At 43.6% G+C, this 24066-nt stretch overlaps 1 protein-coding gene across 25 annotated transcripts in view; it reads right to left on the reverse strand.

The window, feature by feature from the left end:
• The window catches only part of LOC112250622 (receptor-type tyrosine-protein phosphatase S-like), a 271665-nt gene that overhangs the window by 68348 nt on the left and 179251 nt on the right, over window positions 1-24066 (reverse strand). For 13 of the 25 annotated variants that reach the window (XM_042321927.1, XM_042321928.1, XM_042321926.1 and 10 more), the window contains 9 exons: window positions 21973-21984; window positions 13744-14013; window positions 13002-13583; window positions 12703-12839; window positions 12358-12502; window positions 4802-5128; window positions 3617-3810; window positions 2264-2290; window positions 899-1016 (listed from right to left, as the gene is read on the reverse strand). In XM_042321927.1, coding sequence (XP_042177861.1) covers window positions 899-1016; window positions 2264-2290; window positions 3617-3810; window positions 4802-5128; window positions 12358-12502; window positions 12703-12839; window positions 13002-13583; window positions 13744-14013; window positions 21973-21984 — 1812 coding nt within the window. The remainder of the gene's footprint in view (window positions 1-898; window positions 1017-2263; window positions 2291-3616; window positions 3811-4801; window positions 5129-12357; window positions 12503-12702; window positions 12840-13001; window positions 13584-13743; window positions 14014-21972; window positions 21985-24066) is intronic. The other 12 variants (XM_042321947.1, XM_042321945.1, XM_042321940.1 and 9 more) reach the window with 5 other exon arrangements.

Genomic DNA, 24066 nt, shown 5'->3' on the forward strand with positions numbered 1-24066 from the left:
CCTCACGCTAATTTATTTATTTGGGGCCGCGTAAGCCCTTTTTCCGCTCTTCAGTAATAAAAAGGGAAAGCGGGATGGCTTTGAGGGATGGATGGATGGAGTGAGTGATCAGTCAGCGCGGAACGACAAGGGAGGGAGGAGAGGAGTGACAGTACCAAGGCCCTTTGCCGCCCGTCACACTACCTGACACCTGCGATAGGCACACCTGTCAAGATCAGGACCTGTCATATGAGGCGTATGTGTGTTTGTGTGAGAGTGTGTGTGGGTGTGTGTCTGCTTTCGAGTGTGTGTATATTGAGTGTCTGAAGGCCGTGAAGCGGACTGGCGTGGATGCATACACAAAGGAGCCTCATATCTTAGCCCTGACGGCCCCATATTTGCTCAAAGAGGGCTTTCACAGCTCTCCAGTCTTGCAGGTATAGGCCGTGTTCACAGTAGCTAAGCCTTCTGGGTTCTAAATAGGATCGTCTCTGTCTTTCAAAATGTCTAGTTTTTTTCCCAATAAACCCACAACCGTTTCATTGAGAAATATTTGAATGGTAATTTTCTTTCCAATATAGGGAAGGTAGCTTAAAGCCTACAGGTGTAATGAATTATGATGCAGTACTAATGCATTGTAATATATGTCATGAGCAGGAAAAAGTACCCAATTGTCATACTTGAGTAAAAGTAAAGATACCTTAATAGAAAATGAAAGTGAAAGTCACCCGGTAAAACACTACTTGAGTAAAAGTAAAAAATTATTTGGTTTTAAATATACTTAAGTATCAAAAGTAAATATAAGTATCAGAAGGTAAAGTAAAACTATAAATTATTTCACATTCCTTATATTAAGCAAACCAGACGGCACAATTGTGGTACTATATAGGCTGATATATAAACTGTATGAAAGACTGACCTGCTCCTTTGGTAACCACCAGTTTGGGTTTGCTGCGTGCTCCATCTCCCTTGGTGGTGTACGCAGCTACTGTGATGGAGTAGGTGGTGTCTGGCTGGAGCCCTCCGATGACCATTTCCTGGAGAAAACAGGAAGTAGACAAACAATATATCAGAACACTGGTGAAAACATATGACCATCACCAACTCCGCAGCCATCCACCTTCTCTTACTATTTTATCATGTTCTGCTGATTTTGACCTCTAAGGTGGATAGAATGCTTTCTGTCCTCCATTTTGTTTGCAGATTGAATCCTGCTAATCCTACCACTCCTAAACATCCTACAACTCTCCAAAGCTACAAGATGCATATGATAAGGAGGAGGCAAAAGGATATACATTATCTGAGGTATTAGCCAAGTAACGCTCACAAACAAAAAATGGATGCACCATGGATGGTGCACGCAGTTTTCCTTCAGCCATTATTTTCTCTGGTGCTCTTGAGAGAGAAGAATCTTCGATCAATGCTGATGAATCTTTCAGTAGAGGGGCCTAGCTAGCTAAATGCATGCAGGATGTTTTTAGACTGGTCAGCTGGGAGATGGAGAGGTCAGTGGCGGTAAAGAGAGGACATTATGTACTGTTTTCACACCAAAGATGGCGGCGTCAACATCATGTATATCATGCAAGTGTTTATGAAACTGGGGAATGGGGCCAAACGTTAAGACTCAAATCATGTCAGAAAGGAATTGTTGATAAACACAAGGGTCAATCGGGTGAGTTTGAGGAGGTATGATGATGCAGCCATTTTAGATTTCAAGTCTGATGATACATTATATCATTCATGTTAAGATTTACTTAAAAATAACTGTCTAGACAATGTGACCACTGATTAACAGATTATTTTTTATTATTATTTCACACTCAATCATAGGCATGGCACCAGCAAAGTAAAAGAAAAACAGAAAAATCGCAACACAAAACACACCATCACGACACGACACACACCACGACAACACACAGTAGCACGTAGTAGCGTTAAGCAGTCCAGGCACAGGGAGAAGCAGCACCCAGATATTGCATCAGCCACTGTCTCATCATCCGCAGAGCTAATTAGCATTATGAATTCTGCCTTTACTCTCTCTAGGACATCAATACTGGAGATAGCATAGCCTATCCGGTGCTACCTAACTTGAGAGAGCCTGCTTATAATATATAGTGTTAGGGGGTTACTGATAAAGCACCATAATATCAAAGCTCAAAGTGAATAGGATGATGTAAGTCCGGCCGGACTTACACATGTGAACATGGCTGGGGTGATGCAATACCCAGTGCTTTTTAACCTCTCAACTACACCGTAGCACTCTGGCGACTCCACATATACTCACGTATTCGGCTGTATCGTCCGTTTCCCACTAACCCCCCCATATAGAGGAGAGTGCAGGAAAGAGAGCGATTTTTAAAAGAGAGAGAAAGAGGGAAGAAAGAGGAATGTGAGAGGAACTCAAAGAGAAGGGGAATGTGAGAGGGGAGCGTGTTGTGAGGAGGTAGAGAAGAGGGCGAGGGCACAGACATGTCAGAACAGGTCAGACCAGAGAGGGAGAGAGAAAAGCTAGTCTGTTTTAAGGAGAGCAGTGGAGACTAGGGAATAGGTGTGAACTGAAGTCTATGGGGGCTGTTTACAGTGTTTTTTTTTCATGAGGTTACTCTATCTACTATAATAACAGTGCATTACCGCCAAGTTGGATGACTCAAATAATACATATAAAAGGTTACTAAAACATCCAAACTTTGGCTGAACCATTAACAATTTGTCAACAGCCTGTCATAATAAGGTTATTTTAATTAAGACATTTGTTTATACAGATTATGCTCATTAAGATAAAGTCTATTTTACAAGAAAGACCTGTGAAAGAAGAGACCACACGTTATGAATGTTGCTTGAAAACGTTGTGGAATAGACTTCTGGGGATAAATATTCAGTTTGTTTGTGTACTTTCGCTTTGTTTGTCCTAGTGGTGCAGAGCTGTAATTTACTGTATGATGACACAGCACACCGAAAAAACTTTGTGTATTTCCTACACTGTTTTGTTGACAGAGGCTTTGTAAAAAACAACCATTGTGCCGGCTTTCATTATAATTCTAGCTTTCAGCGAGGGACAATTTTTCTCTAAAATGCTTTCATGCCAATTTTGGTTTTCCAGCCTCAAGAATACTATAATCAGCCATTTTGTGCCGAGTTGCTATGCTCGATACGAGCCGTGCAATCACACTTTTCAAGAAGAGGACCACTGAGGTTCTCTTAAAGGGGAGTCTATACAGCCCTAATAAAAGGAGGGGAAGTGAAAGAAGGAAGGTGCGATTATTTGTTGAGGGCAGAGGAGAGGAATATTGCAGATTATTTGTTGAGGGCAGAGGAGAGGAATATTGCAGAAACTTGAAATTATAAACTAAAAGGAGAGAGCGCATGTATTGTACATATCGTAGCACACATTATAAGAGTAATGTGTAGCATTTACACTTCCACAAAACTTCAAACAAGACCACAGAACGAAGGTCTTCAGGTTCATCTTCAGTTTGTTGTACCCGTGACAATTTTTGTTTCAAATTGCACTATCAAACAGAATTGAACTAATCTTTACATAGGCTCTCATGTCACTCCATAAGAGTGTGTCATTCCAATAGGACAGCTTGATACAATGAAATGGTTAATTAGGGGACCAAAAGGGGCTGGATCATACCTGGGCGTCGGCTAGCATGACATCCTTGATGAGAGGCAGGCCACGCGATTCTCCGTTCTCCACGCGTACGTAGTGCACCTGGTAACCACGGATCTGGCCGTGCTGTCGCCCCGGCAACAGGGAGCGCCACATGACCTTGAGCGCCGTGGAGTTGAGCACCTCCACCTCGACCCGCCGAGGAGGAGCCCCTGGAACTGTGGGTAAAAAAAAAAGAAGATAGGGCCAATGTTAAAAGACCGCGACAGCATAGTACACGCATACAGTATGAACAGGTTATCGATCGGGCGTAAGCACACGTACACACAAAAACTACAAGAGCTATTCCCTTGAGAGCCAGATAGACTAGAAACTTAAACTCTGCAGTCTGCACACATAACCCCCCACCAGACTGTAGGGGCAAACCTTTCAAGCACACAAAACTGTACTAAACAACTCTCCCCCTCACAACCTGACCTCCCAATACGTGTCTACTCTGTGTCGCCGGTCTCCGGTTAAACCCCTATCTCTCAGACATAATGGAAAGCCTTTATGTGAGGCCTTGGCGTCCTGCCTTTTACTGTGCACCGCACTGGCCTCCAGAGACAAATTGGCTCCTACGCACGGTTAATAAAAGTGTGGCCCATTTGCACCAGTGTATTGTGAGGGATGGCGAGCCATCACTTGGCTGAGTTACTGTCAGCCTCCCATCAGTGGAATTGGCTGTGCTGTGACATGGCCAGCCATACGAGGTGTGGCATGCTCATAACTGTTAAGAGGCTAAACACTAGGCTGTTAGACACCATAGAGGAAGAATGAGATGAGATGGGCTATATCATACATTTAATGTAGGAGGGGAGGGAAAATGGTTTAACAACAACTTTTGGATTTCCAAAGGATATTGTGATGTTGCTGGGGGTGGTCTGGTTTTTATTAAGACGCTTATGTCTGGGGGTCCTTGATTTGAACCACTGAGCTATGCTATTGACAGTGTGAATGTATTCTATGTTTAGGGGTATGGGTGTCATAAGTGAAGCTTAGGTGAGGTAATTTTACGGGGTGCTACTGCTACATCCCTGTAACCATACGGTAGTAGAGGTATTGCCCATTGTCTGAGAAGCAGATTTTTGTGTAGCTATGTCGACAGCCCAGCTATTGTATGTGCCTCACAACAAGTGTACAGATTGCGGGTGAAATAAGCTCAATTACCATCCTCGTCGGTGCGGCAGAGCAGGGGTTCGCTCTCTGGGCCCGGCCCGATTTCGGTGAAGGCGGCCAAGGTGACACGGTACTGGGTCCACTTCTCCAGCTTCTGCAGCAGCACCTGCCCGTCCCTGGGCGGCACGGCCGGCTCCTCCATGGGTTCTCCGGCACCGCCGCCTCCACCCTCTACGAAGGCTCCCACCACCTGGTGGCGCACTAGGTACCCCGCCAGGGCGCCATTCTGGCTCTCCACAGGCGGGGGGCGCCAACTTACCAGTAGGGTGGTGGAGCTGGAGCTGCTGCACTTAATGTCTTGAGGGGGGGCTGAGGGCTCTGGTCAGGTGGGAGGATAGGGAGGAAGGGGGGAGGAGGAGGCGGAGGAGGAGGAGGGGAGGAAGGGGGAAAGGGGTGAAAAACAAAAAACAAAAAGATGGGAGAGATAAAGAAAATGATAAAAGGAAAAACCCAACTCAAAAGGAGACTTGAACTGACAAGAATGTTAACACAAAACAGAAACACTGACTCGTCAGGCAAATGTAAACGTAAAAGGTGTAAGGAGGACTGGACGACACAGCGTGCGTAAGAATGAAGCAAAATGGACGCCTCTCGTGAGATACTGGGCCAGTTCTTTTGATAGCTGGGACTATGTCACGGACTCACAGAATTATATTTCCAGACATGTGCACAGTGGTCTGTAACACCAAGGGGTCTGTCAGGGTCTGTCAGTTATCAGCCCGTGTGTGATACCACGGGAGCTATCTGATGTTAGCCTGTCCAGGCCTGCACTGCGCGCTACACACTCACACTATCGATTAAAGGATAAAAACCAGAGCCCCTCTCTTTTTGGCAGACTTACACTCCTCCTTAAACTGAAAGATGTTGTGCTTCCAGTATGGGAGTTAGAGGAAGGGGGAGAAGTAGCAGAGTGAGACTTTTTATTAATATTATTATTATTATTATATAAAAGCTATTCAACACAGTGGCTGGGTTTTTTGTGTGGAGCGCTCTTCCAAAACATATTAAAAACGACACATCTGTGAACTTCCAAATCAAAATGGAAGCCTATACGTTCTAATCTGCACAGAGCTCTTAGAACTCGTGCTCACCGAGGGAGTGTGCAAGGAGTGATAAAATGTTTCACTTCTCAACCCGCACCAGGCATTAGACGGATATGAGGACATAGATGAGACCCTTTCTATCCAAGTCAAGATCCCCCTTTTTCTACCAACACTCCTCCGTGTGACTATAATATAACATTCTTCACATCATTTGTGACAAGCCCAGTTCATTTTTTACTATCTAATTCATCTGGGATTGTGGTGGGCTAAGCTAAATGAAAAACATGAATTCATAGAAAAAGGCATTCCACATTGTGCAAATCTTGGACAAAAATGGAAATGAAATCCACAGGAAGAAAAAAAAATACAGTATGTTTTCATTCCAAACAAGCAAAAGCAAAACACAAATTGACACGAGCTACTGGAAAATTAATTTGATCTGTAACCGAGGTGACTCAAAAGAAAAACGTTAGGGTCCGAAATGTCAAATCATAACAAACATGAAAAAAACAGGCTATTGGGCAGAAAACGGAAAATAAGAACATTAAAACTTCAAAACACAAGTACAGTCTGCATTATACGTACCTGGCTTCCTTCAAATACTAACTTTTGAAGACCTTCTTACCACCAGCACCTGACTACAGATTGCGCTCACCCTGAGCCAGTGAGCTTACAACCCTCTCCTTCCACAGAGTGTGTCCAAATAGAGACACGTCTTATCAAATTCAAACCCAGACAGCTGTGCTTTGTAGTCGGTCAAATTGGCCTGTTGAGATAGGTCATTTTGGGCTGTTTCGGGTTGCTAAGAGGGAGAGAGTTGGCTCTGTGCTGTAGTCAGGACTGCATTATACTCTTGTATAACTTGGGCCGGAGGGAGGGTCCACAAGACTGAGGGATGGGAGCAGTTGGGGGAAAACCTACACCCACTGGATTCTGGGTGTCTGCATTTGACCTTGGGGGGAAAGGACACAGTTCCTTTTTTTATCTTAACCGTTTGCTCAGAGAATCCCATTTCATAGCTTCCCCACTTTTACCGACGGGGAGTAGCCTGCCGCTAACTCTTAAACAATAAAAAAAAAAAAAAAAAAAACACAGGCAGCACCGGCACCGAGATGGATGCCTTGTGCTGCTGCATTCATTAAGGTTACTGCTGCGGTACCAACCGCACTGCCACTCTTGCTAACAGTGCAGCCCGGAGAAGACAGGAGGTATTTACAATCAGTGGACAGCCTCAGTCAAAAGCTATAAGAATGGACTGTTCTGGAACAGCCACAGTTTAGAACCTTTTCTGTGTCCAATGTGCTTATTTACTTACGGTTTTAACGGATTTGAGCCTTTCAGCTTCTTCTCTCTCCATTCTTCCCCACAATAGATTGTATTTTGCAAACTCTCAGTGTCAAGAATGATCGCTCGGTGCTCAATCATGTGAAGAGAGAAACTGTGGAATCTGTCAGGGTTTGAGCTATGGCGCCACGCAGACCCCTCACACCAGATAAACTTAAGACAGGCAAGGGGCAGAGCCATGGGGTAAGCCTCGGCTCCCACAAAGCCCAGTGGTGGAGATTATGGACGCTAGAACTATGACAGCAACAAAAGATGGAACTCTGGTAATGATTCACTTTCAGTAGGTCTTTTGAAGCATCTTTTGAAAGCCTGTATGAATGCTATATGATTTGACATACAGTATCATTAGTCATGTCTGTGGAGATATCGTAACCATATTCTAAGTCTGTTATGATGTGAACGGAAGCTTAGAGGGAGATGTGTTCTGGGTTGTTTTCAAGTGCTGGTAGAGGCTTTATAAATGACTGCAAACATGTCCCTCCTTCAATAGCCCTGCTCGCAACACAAGCTGGTCCACAAGTTATTCGTCTGCGGCTAGTCACAAATCAAATTCACATTCAGTCAGGAGTGTAAGTACAAGATGCGTGCGTTGTGTTTTCATTTTCACCGTCAATGTCGAATGTCAGAGAGGTATTTGTCATCATTACGGAATTAATCCGACTCCATGCCAAATGGCCGCTTTCGTACAAATATTCCAATAAATCTAAAAACCTTCACCAATTACAGTAAGTGGTGGGCTAAACTGCTTGTTTGGCTAAATACAGGGATTTAGAATCAGCCATTTTAATTTGAGCGATAACACTCCACTGGGTGCTGGCAGCTTCAAGGTATAATCTAAATGTGTAACAAAGCCTGACAATCCAGAGGTCTCCCTATAGCTCATCGGCAAAGCGTGAAACTAATTCAGACGCTATGAAATGGGATTCTTATCTGACATCCTAGGGCCCTTTACTCTCCCCTCTGCAAAAATCACGTAACACCCACCCCGGGGTCATGCCTGCCCCCATTACCGTTCCTATCGGCCGGGTAACATTGAGGGAGATAGGGGAAGCTCCCGGTCCCGGTGTGTGGACCCTCCGCGGCCGCGTCTGAACGGTTGTCTCATAGGTATCTCAACCTCGTCTGACTGGGACAGCGTATCCCAAGGGGCCTTGCGTCTGAATGGGGGCCATTGCTGCCCACAGGACCAGTGTAGGAACATTTAACTCAATGGTGCCACATACATTTCTTTATTTCCTAGCCCAAAATAATTGGACTCAGATACACTTTAATTGATCTTCTTGGAGCCAGATATTGCAGATCTGAGATCAAATAAGTGACTTCTTGAAGCAAGGGTGTAGGTGAGGAGTTGGGCAAGAACTCCTTAGCTGTGGGTTTTCACTGGTCCTTAGTGGCAGAGCAGCCCCCATGACAATGGCCCCTGGTCACGCCACACTGACTGAAGACAAACTCCACACTCTGAGGACATTTGTACTGTACCAGAGAAGATCGACAGAAAGGAAACAAGGAGAAGATTGCCTTTTGTCTTTCACTTCACTTGGTTGGAAAAGAGGTCCAGTCTGCCGAGTAACGCAAGGGTATTTTGCCGGCTCAAATCTAGAATAAATCTTAAATGTTCTTGGGTAGTATTTTATGTCTCCCGTCCTAATGGTCTTTCCCTAACATGTCATTAGTGTTTAAACACATCTGAGTGTGTGAGTAGCAGGCCCAGGCAAGCCGCTGGTAAACAATGTTTCCTCTTTTCCTCATTATACTGTAGCCTGCAAATATGTGTGTGTGTGTGTGTGTGTGGCTTATGTATAGCGAGCAATCTCATGCTGCTCCAATGAGGTGTGTGTTTATAATGACAGTGCCGCACTAAGGTAATTGGATTCTTAGAAGGGGGAGGAGGATGGTGATATGTATGAGGGCCAGCAGTCTAGGGCGGGGCGGTCATGTGTCTCAAAGCAGTCTCCCAGAATCCCTTGGTTTGTTTTAAGGGTGGAACTATGTGATGATTGGCTTTGCTTTTTGCGATGGACACAGCATACTCTTTACTTTACTTGATGTACTTCTCCGCTCTTTTGCTGCCAAAGTAGAGTACATTTGTTTTCTAGAAAGCCAGCACTTTACGGTGTGTGTGTTTTTGTGCTACACATCGCACTCTAATAGTACACTCACTTTTGCTGAGGTTTTTGCCACGAGGCAGGGAGTTTCAACTAACTCCACTCTTCACTGCACTGAAGATACTTGCCCTGAGCTAAACATGTCACAAAGACCTTTATCAACTCAGACTGAGCTGTCTGGAAGAGACATATACTCTCTATTCCCAAAATGTATGAGTAGCCAAACCACAGACATGTTGCATTAATATTTAACCATTTCACATATGGAGTCTCCAAACCTATTTGTGTCTCTTATTTTGGGGCGAGTATAATGGAAATAGACTTCTAAATTGAGTGGCTAAGTGGCAGGGGTAATGGGGGGGGGGTCGTTGCTATGGGCTACGGCAGACTGGACCACCTGTGCCAAACAAACACTTACCTCAAAGGCATCCACAAGATCATGTTTTGTTTTGATGTTTTTGTGTTGTGATGTGAAACACAGTTTTGTTTTGACTGTCTGAGTTCGTAACCTTTCTGACCTCTTTGATGTGAAGCCACTGGCTTTTTCTGACACCTACTTCGGAAGGGGTGGCTGGCTGTACACGAGCAGCCATTGACTAAGAGAAGTGACTGATGTCCCTGGACTCTAAGGACAGAGCTCAACGGGTTGAACAAAGGAGACCCTCAGCACAAGCAGGGAGCTGAAATAGACCCCAGGAGATACTTACTCTAATTAAACGGATAAGATTTGGAAATGTTATCACTAAGTGGTGTATGTTGTAGCTGGTGTGGTGGCTGCAGTTGACTTCACATTAGAACCCATTCGCCAGCAAAAATGTGGCAAGCTGCTTCCTGATGTAATGTATGCTTTAAAAAAAAAGAATAACTAAAAAGTTATTAAATTGACTCAACAAAACAGGAGGAAGGAAACAAAGTAAGCAAGGTGATGTCAAGCCATTCCAAGGAGAGATTTTGTTTCCATTTCAGACAAGGGTAACGTGACAGAGACAGCAATGGAAGGAGAGACAGAGACAGAGAGAGAGAGAAAGAGAGAGGGAGGGAGAGAGAGAGAGAATGGAATTGCTGGAATGGTGTGAATGGAATGGTATCAAACACATGGAAACCATGTGCTGGTGTGTTCGATACCATTCCATTTATTCTGTTCCAGCCATTACTATGAGCCTGTCCTCCACAATTAAGGTGCCACCAGCCACCTGTGACATACATACATATACAGGCGGAAATACCCACACACATACTTGAAGACACAGAGACAGAGATGGAGTTGACTGTGCATATATAGGTAGGGTCATGCCTGGTGTAGCCGTTGATCAAGGATGCAGTTACAGAATCTCAACAGCACCCCCAGGGGATAGGAAGGAGTTTTGCATGCAACTGGTGCCCTATAAGTGATTCAGCAGCACTGTCTGCGTAGCTATCCAAACCACAACCAACATAAATGTGAAGTGGTTCTCCCAAAGCCCTATACCCCCAACAAGGGGCACGGCTAACAAGTTGCACTGGTAAAAACAGAAAATGTGTTAAAGGAGGTCTCCTCCCACTACCATGGCTTTCCGATGGCCAACCCCAGTCAAAGTTCTTCATTGTAAAACCCTTAGGAATCAGAAAGAGGACAAAACAGCTATAACCTATTCTCAAATGAAACACCCATGTACATTACTGAAATGATAATGGAATTGTGTGGGCTATGATTACATGGATGCTGTATGATTAATACACTCATTTGATCTAGACTAGGGAATCCACATATTTGAGCAATGCTCATTGATCTGTACAATTTATCTATATTACTTTACTACCCAGCAGAAATGTCCAAATTGCACAAAGGCTGCCCTGATCCATCCACAATGTAAGCAAATCCAGCTACATTGTCTCATTGAGTTCTTTGGAGATAAAGCCTTAAACCTCAACACATAACTCATATCTAAATCTTTGAATACAGTATGTAACCCCAAAGGAAGTCTGGAGATTTACAGGAGATTGTACATGTAATATCCTAACAACTCCACATTCCTCAACCAGCAATGAATATTTGTATTCCATCTTCTGCACCTACTGGGTACCATGATGTCACTTGTTTGGGACTATTTTTAGCAAGCAGTGTTTCAATTATTTAGATGTGTTCCTGGCATCTGGGGAAAAAATGTACAGGCCACTCCTGAGTTGACCGGCTGGAATTCATTTGCAAGGTAGGGCTGCTGAGGAACAGTAAAGGCTTGTGATTGGATGGTTTTGCTGCCTGTCTTCAGATTCCTACACCCACCCGTCTACACCCACCCTCTCCCCTGTCTACTGACGGTTCAGCAGAAAGCCATGGCAGTCACTGGGGAGTTAGACATTTTTTATGTCTCAGTCACATGGGTTAAAGTGCACTTGCTGTTGACAAAGGAAAACCAACTGCAAAACCAAAGCAACTGCAAAACATTGTCTGTCCACATTGACCGGTTTGTTTGACAATGTAGGATAAACTGCATCATAGTTAGCACCATGACATACAGTTTAAACCCAGGTTAGAAAATAATCAAATCAAAAGGTAAAAAGCGGTTAAACGACTGTGAATACAGTACTCACAACCTTTTGCATTACCGAACACAACCCTATCCTCCAGAAGAACAGCATATCGCACAGAGTGTATGTCAAGTTCATGAGGTAAACGTAAAGATATTGTTGTCACGTTGAAGTCTTTGGGAGAAAACATCATTGGTCATTCACAAAGCATTAAATCACATGTTTTCAAAAGATGACCTGTATAGTATTGAATCAAAAAAGACATTGCAAAACTGAATCAGCTTTGAACCCTGAGTATTGGCCTCATAAAACACATTCACAGTTCAAAGGTGATGAGAACTTCGATATCAAGGCAATAACACATACGCTTCCTTTAATTCCATGGTTCTAGCCTGGAGCCAGGAAGAGAGTTCATGTCCTCACAAAATATCTGCATGATTAAAGGTCCCCAGAAGACACACATTGTTAACCGCTGCACCACAGAATCCTACCACCCGCCCACACCCCACACAGAGTACATGGAAAAGAGAGCAAAAGGGCTACATACTGGCTTGCAAGGTTTTCTGGGATATTTCGTTGGTGAAGGCTCCAATGCCTTTGTTGGAAATGGCAGCCAGAGAGAAGTAATACTCTGTGTTTGCTCGCAGACCCTCAACGACGTATGAGGCAGTGGGGACAAAGGTTTTGGTCACCTGTTGGTGGAGAACAGAGGGAGTGAGGCATGCTTTTGACGGAAATTAAATATCACTTCAGTTTACTGTACCTTTTGTTTGTTCCTTTTTTAACCTTGTTTGACCACCTTTGCTCAGATAGGGTGTTCAAGAGTACTTAAAGGCAAAAGCTTGGTCAACAATCTTCCCATAGCTTTAAACAATGGACAATAATATCTTACCTGGCTGCCAAAACTGCCCTCTTTGTACCGAAGCTCAAAGTTGATGATTCCCTCCTTCTCAAAGGCAGGTTCCCAGGTCAACTCGATGCTTGTGTCGGACACAGCGCCAACCTGGAACTTTGTTGGCTGTCCGGGGACTAAGATAGTCAAAGATACATTTAATTAGTGACAGTGATCATTGCAGTGAAGCTTCTTTCCTTTCTACAGTACAGGATCATAATGGATCACTTGTGGTATGCATTCATCCCTAGTGAGAGCACAGACATGTTGATAGGAAGGGTTGAACCCAGAACCCTAACCTCCTTGCAGCACTTTGACGTGGATGGGGTCAGAGAAGGGCCCATCGCCCACCGATGTAAAGGCCAGGACACGGATGGTGTAGGTCTCAGACGCCACCAGGCTCTGGATGGTGGTGATGATGCTATCCTGGACATTATGGATCTGCCATAGGCTCATGGGCTGGGACGGGTCCATGGTGTAGTACACCCTGTACCCTTTGATCTGCCCGTTGGGTTCCTCAGGCTCGTCCCAGCGGACCATCATGGTGTTCTGGGAGATGATCCGGGCCTGGATGTTGCGGGGCGGACTGGCCGGCGCTTGTTCCCCAGTACGGGTCTCCACCGGCTCACTGGGGGGGCCCTGGCCGATCGTGTTGAAGGCCGAAACACGGATCTCATACTCTGTGTTGGGGTAAAGGCCTCCGATGCTGTATCGCGTGGTGGTGATGCCGTCCATGGTCTCAAACTTGCTGTCAGGAGACTTGGCGCGGTACTGGATGATGTAATAGGAAACAGGGTCCGGGTTGCCCGAGTCCCAGGTGATGGTGACACTGGTGGCCGTGGTCTCGGTCACCATGGGGATGCCTGGGGGCTTGGGCAGGGCTGTGGGGGTCAGGTGGGGAGGGAGGGGTGAAGAGGGACTTTTAGATGCAAACATAGAATTATCATAAAGATGAAACCTCATAACACATCTCCATGCTGGTTTTGCCCGACCATAGCAGTAGTAGTAGTAGCCTAGATGAATCCCTGTGCCCCCTCTTACACTTGACTGTGATCTGCGCGACCGCCTCGATGATGCCCAGACTGCTCATGGCCACACATGTGTAGTTGGCCGACTCTCGCACGCTGTTGAGTTCCAGAACGTTCCGGCCCACCGGCATCTCGTCCTCCGGCGTCAGGTCCTCTGAGTTGAGCATCCATTTGACATAGGGCATGGGCGACCCTACCGCCACGCAGGTGATGTTCACACTGCCACCTGGCATGATCTCGTGACTGGTGGGCGGGATGGAGAAGCGAGGGGGCACGCGCCGGACTGGGAGTGGGAAGGAGGGAGGGAGGAGGTGGAGGGAGGGAGTCAAAAAGAGAGAGAAAAAGAGGTAACAAGACCGGCCGATGAAAATTGACCCTTTCAACGGCATCCGTTACATCAACAGAGATCAACACGGTGCATGACAACTAAATCAACTAAATCTAGTACGTTTTTCTAAGACATACTTTCCAAAGTAACAAAAAAATACTAAACTAGCAAGAACTGCTTCAACAACAATATAGATTGACATTAAAGCAACGATTCATAGCAACAAGGTTCCATTTACCAAAATTTGACCCATCACGGCACAATTAAAGACACAAAAATCTATTATGAGTTTCTCATCTTTGAAAACTGAACTACTGACAGAATATGCATCTACAAACGTGGAGTTAACACCCGTGAAGACAGAGTATAATATTTGAGGGAGTACTGTATGATCGATGCCATACAGTAAACAGGAACTTCCTGTCCTCACAGCCACTCACAGCAAACCAGGAAGTTGGCCATTATAGGCCCTCCCACGACAAAGGAAGAATAAAGGAAGATCTCAATTGCTTACTCCTCTCGTCCTCTCTCCTTGTCTCCCTCTCAAAACCCATAGGATGAGAAAGCCAGAGCTCTCTCCACGCTGACCTTCTCCTCCAATGGGTTTTGAGAAGGAGACAAGGAAAGAGGAGAGAGTATGCGAGGAGTATGCAATTGAGATCGTCCCTAAGACATTTCTCCCATTGTATTTATTCTGTGGTTCGAGTTGGGGCCTCATGCACCTGATTGATAAACAGGCTCGTGCTCTTAGTCCTAATGGTACCTGCTAGCTATGGCTAATGATGAGAAACTTTAATCAGATTTTTGTGTTTTAGGGTAGATCCACTGGACAAAGCCTTTTTAAGATCTGACACGGTTCCATTGATAGATGCAACTATCAGTCCCACAGACAGCATGCATAATAGACTGAGGTAAACCAAGGATTAAATGATAAGTAACAAAACCAGATATAAAATTGAGATAAAATGCATCGAGGAATATAACTTAAGGTTCGCTAGCATGCCCAGACAAAGACGATTGGAGAGGAAAAGAGAAATATCAGATATAGGATAAAGCGCGCAAGGAATAGAGACAGAGAGAGAGAGACAAAAAGAGAGAAGGGAGGGGTGGGAGGAGGGAGGGGGAAACCCACTTCAATGCTGTGTAAGCTCCTCTTTTTTTTTTGCCAATGTGACCTAATGTGACAGTTGGCACATTGTCACATCGCAGTCCTGGCAGAAGTAACACAAAATAAGTATAGAGAAGAACAGGTAGTGTGTTTATAAGAGGACATAAAGAGATAGCTGTAGTAGTTGTAGCTAGAGCGGAACTATCACAGATAGTAAAAGAAGTCGAGAAACAAACCGACAGAAGGTAGAGGAAGAGCTGGAGAAAGGTACAGTACAATGGACGTCTAGGATGGGAGAGAATTGGCTGTGGGTTGAATGGTCAGAGGATGTTGATCATGGGATTGAGAGAGGGGAGAGGGTTGAGTTGGGTAATAGTTTGGGTTTATGTGAGCATGCATAGTATATCTACATGCGTGCGATGTTTGCGATATGTGTGATGTAATGCTATGTGTATGCATGTGCCTATTTGTGTGCGTGACAGACACACTGTGTATGAGGCTTTGGAACTCAGGTCGAGAGAGAGAGAGAGACGTAAAAAAAAAAAAATGATGTGAATATGTAAGGGGTGAGACTCAGACTTTGAGACAGACAAGACAGACAGACAGACAGACAGAGAGGACAAAGAGACGGGACACGAGGCAGAACGGAACAGACCCAAGCAGCAAGGCAGCAGACTGAAGGGACAGAAAGACAAGACACTGATGGGCACAAGGACGTACTGTACGCAGAGGGAGGGGAAGAGGGTAGAGGAAGGTAGGAGGGGAGAGGGGCGGAAGTGGGATAGAGTAAGGAGACTGTGATTCTGGCCAAAGTAAACAAAAACATTGCTCAAAGTGGGTTCAAGGTCTCACACACTGGGGCTTCAAATCAGAGATTCAACTGCCCCCCCCATCCCCCAGCTTGTTGCCAACAAAACCAGGGGTGCACTAAAGGTTAGGGGGGGAAGATGGGACATAGAGGAAAAATGGCATTTCAAACACACCGTGTCGTGTCGATCCAAATGGGATTCATTCAATAGTAATATTGGATAGCCTTGGTTGTTTTTCCACGAGGGAGAGCACCAATCAGCTTACAGCATACTCCTTCTAAAATGATTTACCCGTTTGTGTACACTACCGAGTGTGCATATCAATAAAGTAACTCTGGGCTGGGATCTATTATACATAAACCAAGCTTGTGCACAAAGAGACATCCAAGAAATGTTCATCTCTACTACTTTTTTAAAACTAGAATCTGAACTACAGAATACAACCAAAATTGATTGGTCACAGAATCATGGAGGCGTATCGCCTTTGACTGTATGTGTAAAATGACTAATAAAGCATTTATTCACATGACTTGTTCTGATAGAGTTGAAGATGAATGGTGACCTTCTATGGTCCCCAATGGCCGATAATCATATTATCTTATACACCCACACCACTGCTCTCCTGGAGTCCCTTACAAAATACCTCTAATTCACTGACAATGTCAATTGTTCCAGTTACTACCTCAGAATGTCACAATCCAACCTTGAGGCTCTATTCCGATGAAGTAGAAGTAAGTTAGCTTGTGGTTCCTACACATTTCCTTTTAAGATAACATTATGTAAAATACATTTGTGTTTACTTTTAGTATAATGGTAACTCAAATTGCATCATGTCAAAAAGACACCAAATAAACCATAACACCTTTGAACTTTTTAGACACATTTGAGATAAACACAATTATATCCAAAATTGGCTCCTATTTCCAAAAAACGAAAAGAACGTAGGCACCATATTCAACAGGAAGTGACAATCACAATGCTAGTAAAACGGTGGCATGACATAATTTATTTCATAACAGGTCATGACTGAATCAACCCTCCATTTATATCAACGAATATAACTTCGTTAATAGGCAGGAGAGTGTAGTTTCAACATCTTTCAGATGTTACAACAATCAGACATGTCAGAACAAGGTCATATCTCTTAGCATTTTTGTCATGATCCCTGTCCTGTCCTGTTATGGTAGGTATGATGTCACTCTTATGGCAGCCATTTTGTAGCGCACTTCGAGTAAAGTATTCAACCAAAAAGGCCATAGCCTTATTCTAATCCCTCCCCAAAAAGTGCTTATTGAAGAACAAAGGTGAAAGGGCAACCCATTCCTCACACGGACATGCATGGTTGTGAATATGGCATGAGTAACAGACAACAGTCAGGCATCCTTCCATCCACCAGGTCCGACACAAGAGAACCAGTACAGTCCAACCATGTCAACCAAGCCCATCCAAGCATGCCATTCCCAATCTAGCATGGTGTGGGGACACATACACACAAAATCAAAGAAAGGAAATCCAACTTAAAATCCACAAAACCAGTCTTAATAGCATACACAATATCACAGTATGCATGTGTATTCCTCAAGGCTCTGTATCAAGACCATTGGATGTTTTGGAACTTGTGTTTTGAGGGGGGGGGGCAGGCAAATAGAGGACTTACGGACACTTTTATATTTGACTTACATAGATCAAATTCCAAACACATGAATATCAAAGAAGTCTAATTTTAAGGGAAGTCCAATCAGGATGATTTGTATGGACATTCGAATAAGAGAATACCCGTATTGGTTTTGACGGTGCTGTTCTCTCCCTTGGGGCGAGGGTCAGCCAATGGACCGGGAGCGTTGGTGGTTGAGTGAATGAGGCTTTAACAGAGGAAAAAGATCTAACCCTTCACCTTTGGCTACCTGCACTTCGAAGGCCCTACTGTTTTCTGTAACATAAATCTCCCCCCTGGAAAAAAGGGTATACCAACCTCAATTAAAATCTTTCAAGCATGCGTCAAAGGAGCAGTCATCTAACCTCTAACCCTATGCATTTATGTAGCCTCTGATGAATTCTGAACAATTCTACCCTCGGAATGTCTCCAGAATATCTGTTTAAACAGAGCATCATTAGTTGACAATAAACGCAGCTTCGTTAAGTCCTATTCAACTTGAGATGGGTAGGGTGACCGTGGCAGAGGAATTGGGAGCTGGGCCCCCAGTATGCCGTTACTGGTCGACATTTGTATCTCTAGCCAATGCCTCACCCACTACCATTACCTTGATATCGTACTGTATACGAGATAATTAAGGGATAGAGTGGAGTACATGTATTTATCATTGCACCTGGCTCTGTGAGATCGGCCGAGCAGACAAGATGTGGTGAGTGCTGCTCTTTCTTTGCGATGCTACCCTTTAGAAACGCAAACCCAGCTTAAAAAGAATCCCAATTGCATTGACACGTCTCCTCATTCACAAAGACCAGGAGCCCAACCGGCCGATATAGAATGGAGAGAATAATAGACCACTCATTTTGACTCAGTAACAAGTATATAATCCTATTTAAAGCCCCAATGTGGAGAGAAAGACAACTCAAAGGTCATACAGTGGACGAAGGTGGAGAAGCAGTCAAGAGAGAACGCCAGAGTACTGCGGTAACTCCAAGTGGGCGGTACGTGGAAGGAGTTCAGTGCCAAAACAGAGGTCAGAAGAAGGCGGACATTATCGGCCATTTTGGTGAGGCAGTCTGTCCTGCCCCAAAATGAAGGGGTAAGCCAAAATAATGTGCAGCCTTTAGTGTCACCTTGAAGCTGAGATTACACCCTCTTGGTGCCTGAGGACACAGGCATGATATGGAGATCCTTTGGTTACACTCATGGAGTGAGGCCGAGCACATTTACATAGAAACCACAGGGGCCGCTCATATTAACACACCTTGGCTGTGGCAATGCTAAATAGTCTCTATGGGTGGCTCATCAAAATGGATATTATCACATAAGGAATACTGACAGAAATCCTGGCTGGATATCTGATAATAGCAAACAGTAGGCTCAGAAGATTGTATATTGCCTCGTTTTTCCATCGTCTTACAGGCAGACAAGCAGCCAAACGATACTGCAGATATGTCTCAGCTTTGTGGTGAATTAGTCAGATTGTAAAATGTATAAACATTTGGTCCAGATTGAGAGTAAATTGATCCCTGTTTTGTGACCCCCAAAAAATATGAATTTCTTAATTCATACAGGGCTCCAAGGATACAGATATGTGCGGTTTTGAGGGGGCCTGTCATCTCCAGGACTCCTTCAAACAAACATCTACTTAGCAATGGCTGGCTTCCACTTTGGCCAGCGAGAAAATAAGGTGTAATCTAGCTTTCTTTCCCAACAGTTACACACAAATGCACAGCAGGACATGCAAGCGCATTCAAAACAAGGCAGGCATCATAGTAGGGGTGCAAACATTCACATGCATTCATCACAGCACAGTCTTCCTGCATCAATGACAATGTGGATAAAGTCTTTATTATATTTCTCCAGACACTAATTACAGACCTACTACAATAATATATATATATATATCAATATAGGTCTGCAAAAAAAATCTACCGAAATGTAATCGTTGCCCAAGTCTCCTGGCCTCACTTGTTAAGTTTCCTTCGTTGGGATCATGTCATGTTTTAAGGACTCTATTGTTGGAGGACAATAATGGGAGGATATCAAGTCTGCGGTATGCAAGGCTTCAATTGGTACATTTGCTAATAGAGTGTCTTTTTTATCATTAATTGGTGCAAGGTACAGTGGGAGCCGACAAACCCCCTCATTTGTGTCGGCGACGAGTGAGGGCTCAAAAGAGATGATTATGTACATTTGCCTAATGAACTGTCTCGCTGAACGGCGTTAAGACGGAGGATTTCAAAGGGGGCATTGGCTTAGTTGAGTCTAAAGCAAGACACAGGCAAGGAGACACAAAAGAGACCACACATGTTGAGAGCAGCAGCAGAGCAGTGTGTGGGTCGACTATTGTGAGATGTCATTAACCCTCAACTGCAACTTGGTGGCTCCACTGCCCATATTGGGGTTAGGATATGTTACAGTGTGCCATTAAGGTAGTGCAGGACCAGGTCCACGGGTGAATACAACTACAAAACTAAGAACTAAAGCCAATAACCAAGTCCATGGAGACACGGCAGGGGGCGATGTGTTTCATTATTTAGTCTTCCGCTTTTGCGTTGGCGAGGGTACAGGCAAAGGGGTGAACCTGTGTCTCTCTTAGGCAGCCTACATGCTCGTCCCACATGGGCACTCATGCCCAAGGGGAGAGTGCAGCTCTCCACTCGGCGTCAATTTTAAAAAGGGACTATTTTGTCGCAGTTGGGAACGCAACACGGCTCTGGACATGCTTTCGCAGACCCAGAGCAGGGCCACTTTTACCAATATACAGAGCTCATATTCTTGGACCTAATCCTCAGGAGATCCATAAAGAGAGAGAAATAAAAGAGAGAGAAATTATCATAGCTCTCAGAGGAGTTAGATACGGGAAGTCGTGAGCAAGTCTGCGATCTTTTCTGCCTGAATGCGTGATTTCTGCCTGATAGAACAAGCTTGTTGAACCTCATGTAATTCCGTCGCCCAACAACCTGGCTTTTGCCCAAAATCTATGTCATGTATTCACAAGCGCTCTGGAGCCGTGCAAGTTTACTGCAGTGGGTGACATGAGATTTAATACAGATCTGGCTCTGATTCAGCTCAATATCTGCTGCTCCAAAACTAGCACACACCAACAGTAACACATTATGCTGAAAACTCCTTCGAAAGCTGATGGAACGCTAGATACAAGACACTCAATTTAGAAGCAGTGAACGAATGGTGCTCGCATTGGTCTGCAATTCATTTGGGGCCCTTCTCCTCACCATTAGACCGGGGTTTAAAGCAAACGCATCAACAACAAACAAAAAAACGCTCCGTATTTGTTTTTGTCCAATTTGAGAACCTTCGTTACCCGCCCGAAAATCAATCCAGACATGCAGAGTCGAAAAGGCAACTGAATTAATAACAAAGCGGAGTTTGATTGAGTCTGCCGACTGCTGAAGGACAACGACAGTCAGCCAACGGACCAATCGTGTCTGATTGCCGCCATTGGAAAATAAAAAATAACCCTGCACTCGTGCAGGAGTCATTATATTGATATTGATCTTCTTGATACTGTAAAATGCTAAATCTCCACTCAACCCAATCTAGACCAATCAGGGTTGATGAATTCATAATGGATTACTTTAAACACGATGACAGGAACACTGGCTGTATACACACATATTATTTGATCTAGCATTAAAATTTGTGTAGGGACTCAAGAAGCAGCAGCTTTACTGAGGTAAAAAACTAACAACCACAAACAAAAGAACCACGAATAACATACATTTTAAGGAAAGGAAAGTTTTAAAAAACAGAACAAAACTAAGGGACAAACACGACACTAACACCACTATACAAAAGGACTAACTAAAAGAAGAAGCCAACTAAGGTCTCAATTAGGTAAACAGTGGGTGGGTAACAGAAGAAGTAGAGAGAAACAAATTGACAAAAAAAAAACACAGGAAAGAATGCAGAAAGAAAAGAAAATGCCCAAAGGAATTCTGTTCAGGCATGCAAGCGTAGTTACATTCTCCCATCATGCATCAGGCCCTGTTATTTCCAAGTGCTGGGTTTCCATGAGAAACACGTGCAAGAAAGCTTTCAGAGCAGAAGCAATACCAAAGGATGCAAACGAGAAAAGGCCCCACAATGCAAACTTAAAAGTAAGGAAACAAAACCCGAACTAAGCGGGTTTCTTTGAATCATTTCTTCTTTTGACTAAAGAATAAAGAAAATTGCCCTTCATAAGTATTTAGCATTTTTGATACAAATTGTTTAGGATTTCATCAAATTAGTAATGAATCGAGCTTTGTAATAGATAAATATAGTGTTCAACATGTTTTTTTATGTGGGTAAAAAAAGTAAAAAAGAAAAAACACACCAACCTTCTCGAAGCTCTGAGGGATGTAAAGGGGTTGATGCAGAACACAATGACATGAGGAGAAGAGAAAAATAGGGGAAACACAGAGAGAGTAAAAAAAGCCACCTCAAGGCGTTTAGCTGCAGCTACATTTCTAGTTTTAGGTTTTCCCTCGGCTCTCTGTCTCTGCTATCAGTGACATCCGTCTTTAAGAAACTTGCCTGGCCCCTTAAATAAGCTTTAACCCAAAACAATCAGATTCACCCCAGTGGCCGCACTGTCGTCTGTTAGGAAAAATGGGCCGCCACTGGAGTAAAATCAAGCGTATCATCATTATCAAAATTCACAAGCTCCTTAGCCACCTAGAGAGCTCCCATGGTGGCCGAATTTGCTTTCATTAGAGAACGAAACAAAATAAAGAGAAAATTAAAAAAACAACCCAAAGTAAAAAAGAAAATAACCAATAGAAGGACACAGTTTGAGTTCAAATTAGCAGCTACAGTATTAAGATATTTACTTCAACCAGGTGGTTATGAGCAAGCCAAAAAGTGACATTTTGACAATGGCTTGATTTTTGGATGGTCTGTGGCTACAGTCTTATAATCAAGTACTGTATACTACTGCAGGGTAATGTCCATTTGAGGTTTGATCCCTACTGGAGCTGCTAATTTTAAGTGCAATTTGATTTGTGAACAAAACATACTAGTCAACATCAAATTTTTAGAATTGAATGACAAATTAAAACCAAAAAGAGACAATCGACACAATCTAGGCATAACTTGTGCCACTGGATACAGATCATATGTAGACACCATCCTGGGGATTGCACCATTTACTGGAACTAAACTTGGTCTAAACTTGGTCTGAGGAAATGATATATATTTTGACTACAGAACTCTTTGCATTCAGATTCTAAGATGACAAAATGCTGCCAATTGTTTTCTGTTTCTTACGTCGATGGGGCTCTTCGCTTAGATTGCCTTTTACTCTGTCACACAGGACATAAGCGTAGAGGTCAACTGCTTGACTCGGAGTGCCACAGCATCACATAGTCTATATGTGAACGGGAACTGGAGGTGTAGCTCTACTAGAGGAACGGCATTATTGCACTAGGACTTTTAACTCCCTGGTAAGCAGCTCCTTCCGAGGGCATGATAATGACGGCAATAATGAAAAGGCAGCTCCCTGACCCATTTTATCATGTAAGAGGCGTGAATTATTTAGTGGGAACAAAGTTATTTGGTACACAGCGGGTACAAACTGAGCAGATATGTGAGGCATCTTTAAAAAAAATTTTTTTTTTTTTTTTTTAAATATGCACAAACTAAATAATACATGCCTAAAAATGCATCTGCCTCAATTTATTAAAGCTGCCTCACAAGGGATTCATTATCGTTTAGCATTAGTGGTAGGGAGTCACTTTTGTCTTCATCGCCTGCTTTGTAAGAAAATGAAACGTTTACTCAGATGGATTGTTCTTCATATTTTCACAATTTCAGAATATAGCAGCTACATGACATATTTTAAGACAAAACCCCAAAATAGTAATGTCGTAATACTAGCAATGGATGTTTATACTTTAGTGGTGCTGTAGGCATTGCCTTAGTTTATTGTACAGCAGTTCAAACCTTTTTCCCAATCTGAAAGGAAGAATGGGGTTAAAAATGTTGATTGGTTTGCAGTAGGCTTTGCCACCCAATCAAAATCAGACTTACCGTCATATTCCTGTGACTTAAAATCGATTCAGAAACATTCCTTGGACACTCACTTTAAGACCATTAACTTAGAGAATGACATGGGCATTTTACAGTAAACAGATTTAAAAGCCTACTACAACTATCGCCCACTTACTTGAATAATTACTGACCACATACGTTGTCATCATAAAAGCTTACATTTTGTATATCTGCCTCTTTAGGGTATTTGTGGCTTTCAGAAAGGGAGCATATCAAGATTAAAATACACCAATTTGAATTGAGCACTATAACAGGAAGGGTTAGATGGTGGGATACAGTTCAACACTCTTCACTGCAAGTTAAATGAGCATTTATGAGGAACAATACTAGTATCAATGCCACAAGGATTATGTAAATAAATCAGATTTTTCCTTGCAAATACT

The sequence above is a fragment of the Oncorhynchus tshawytscha genome, linkage group LG05, assembly GCF_018296145.1.
Source record: "Oncorhynchus tshawytscha isolate Ot180627B linkage group LG05, Otsh_v2.0, whole genome shotgun sequence".
Taxonomy (NCBI): domain Eukaryota; kingdom Metazoa; phylum Chordata; class Actinopteri; order Salmoniformes; family Salmonidae; genus Oncorhynchus; species Oncorhynchus tshawytscha.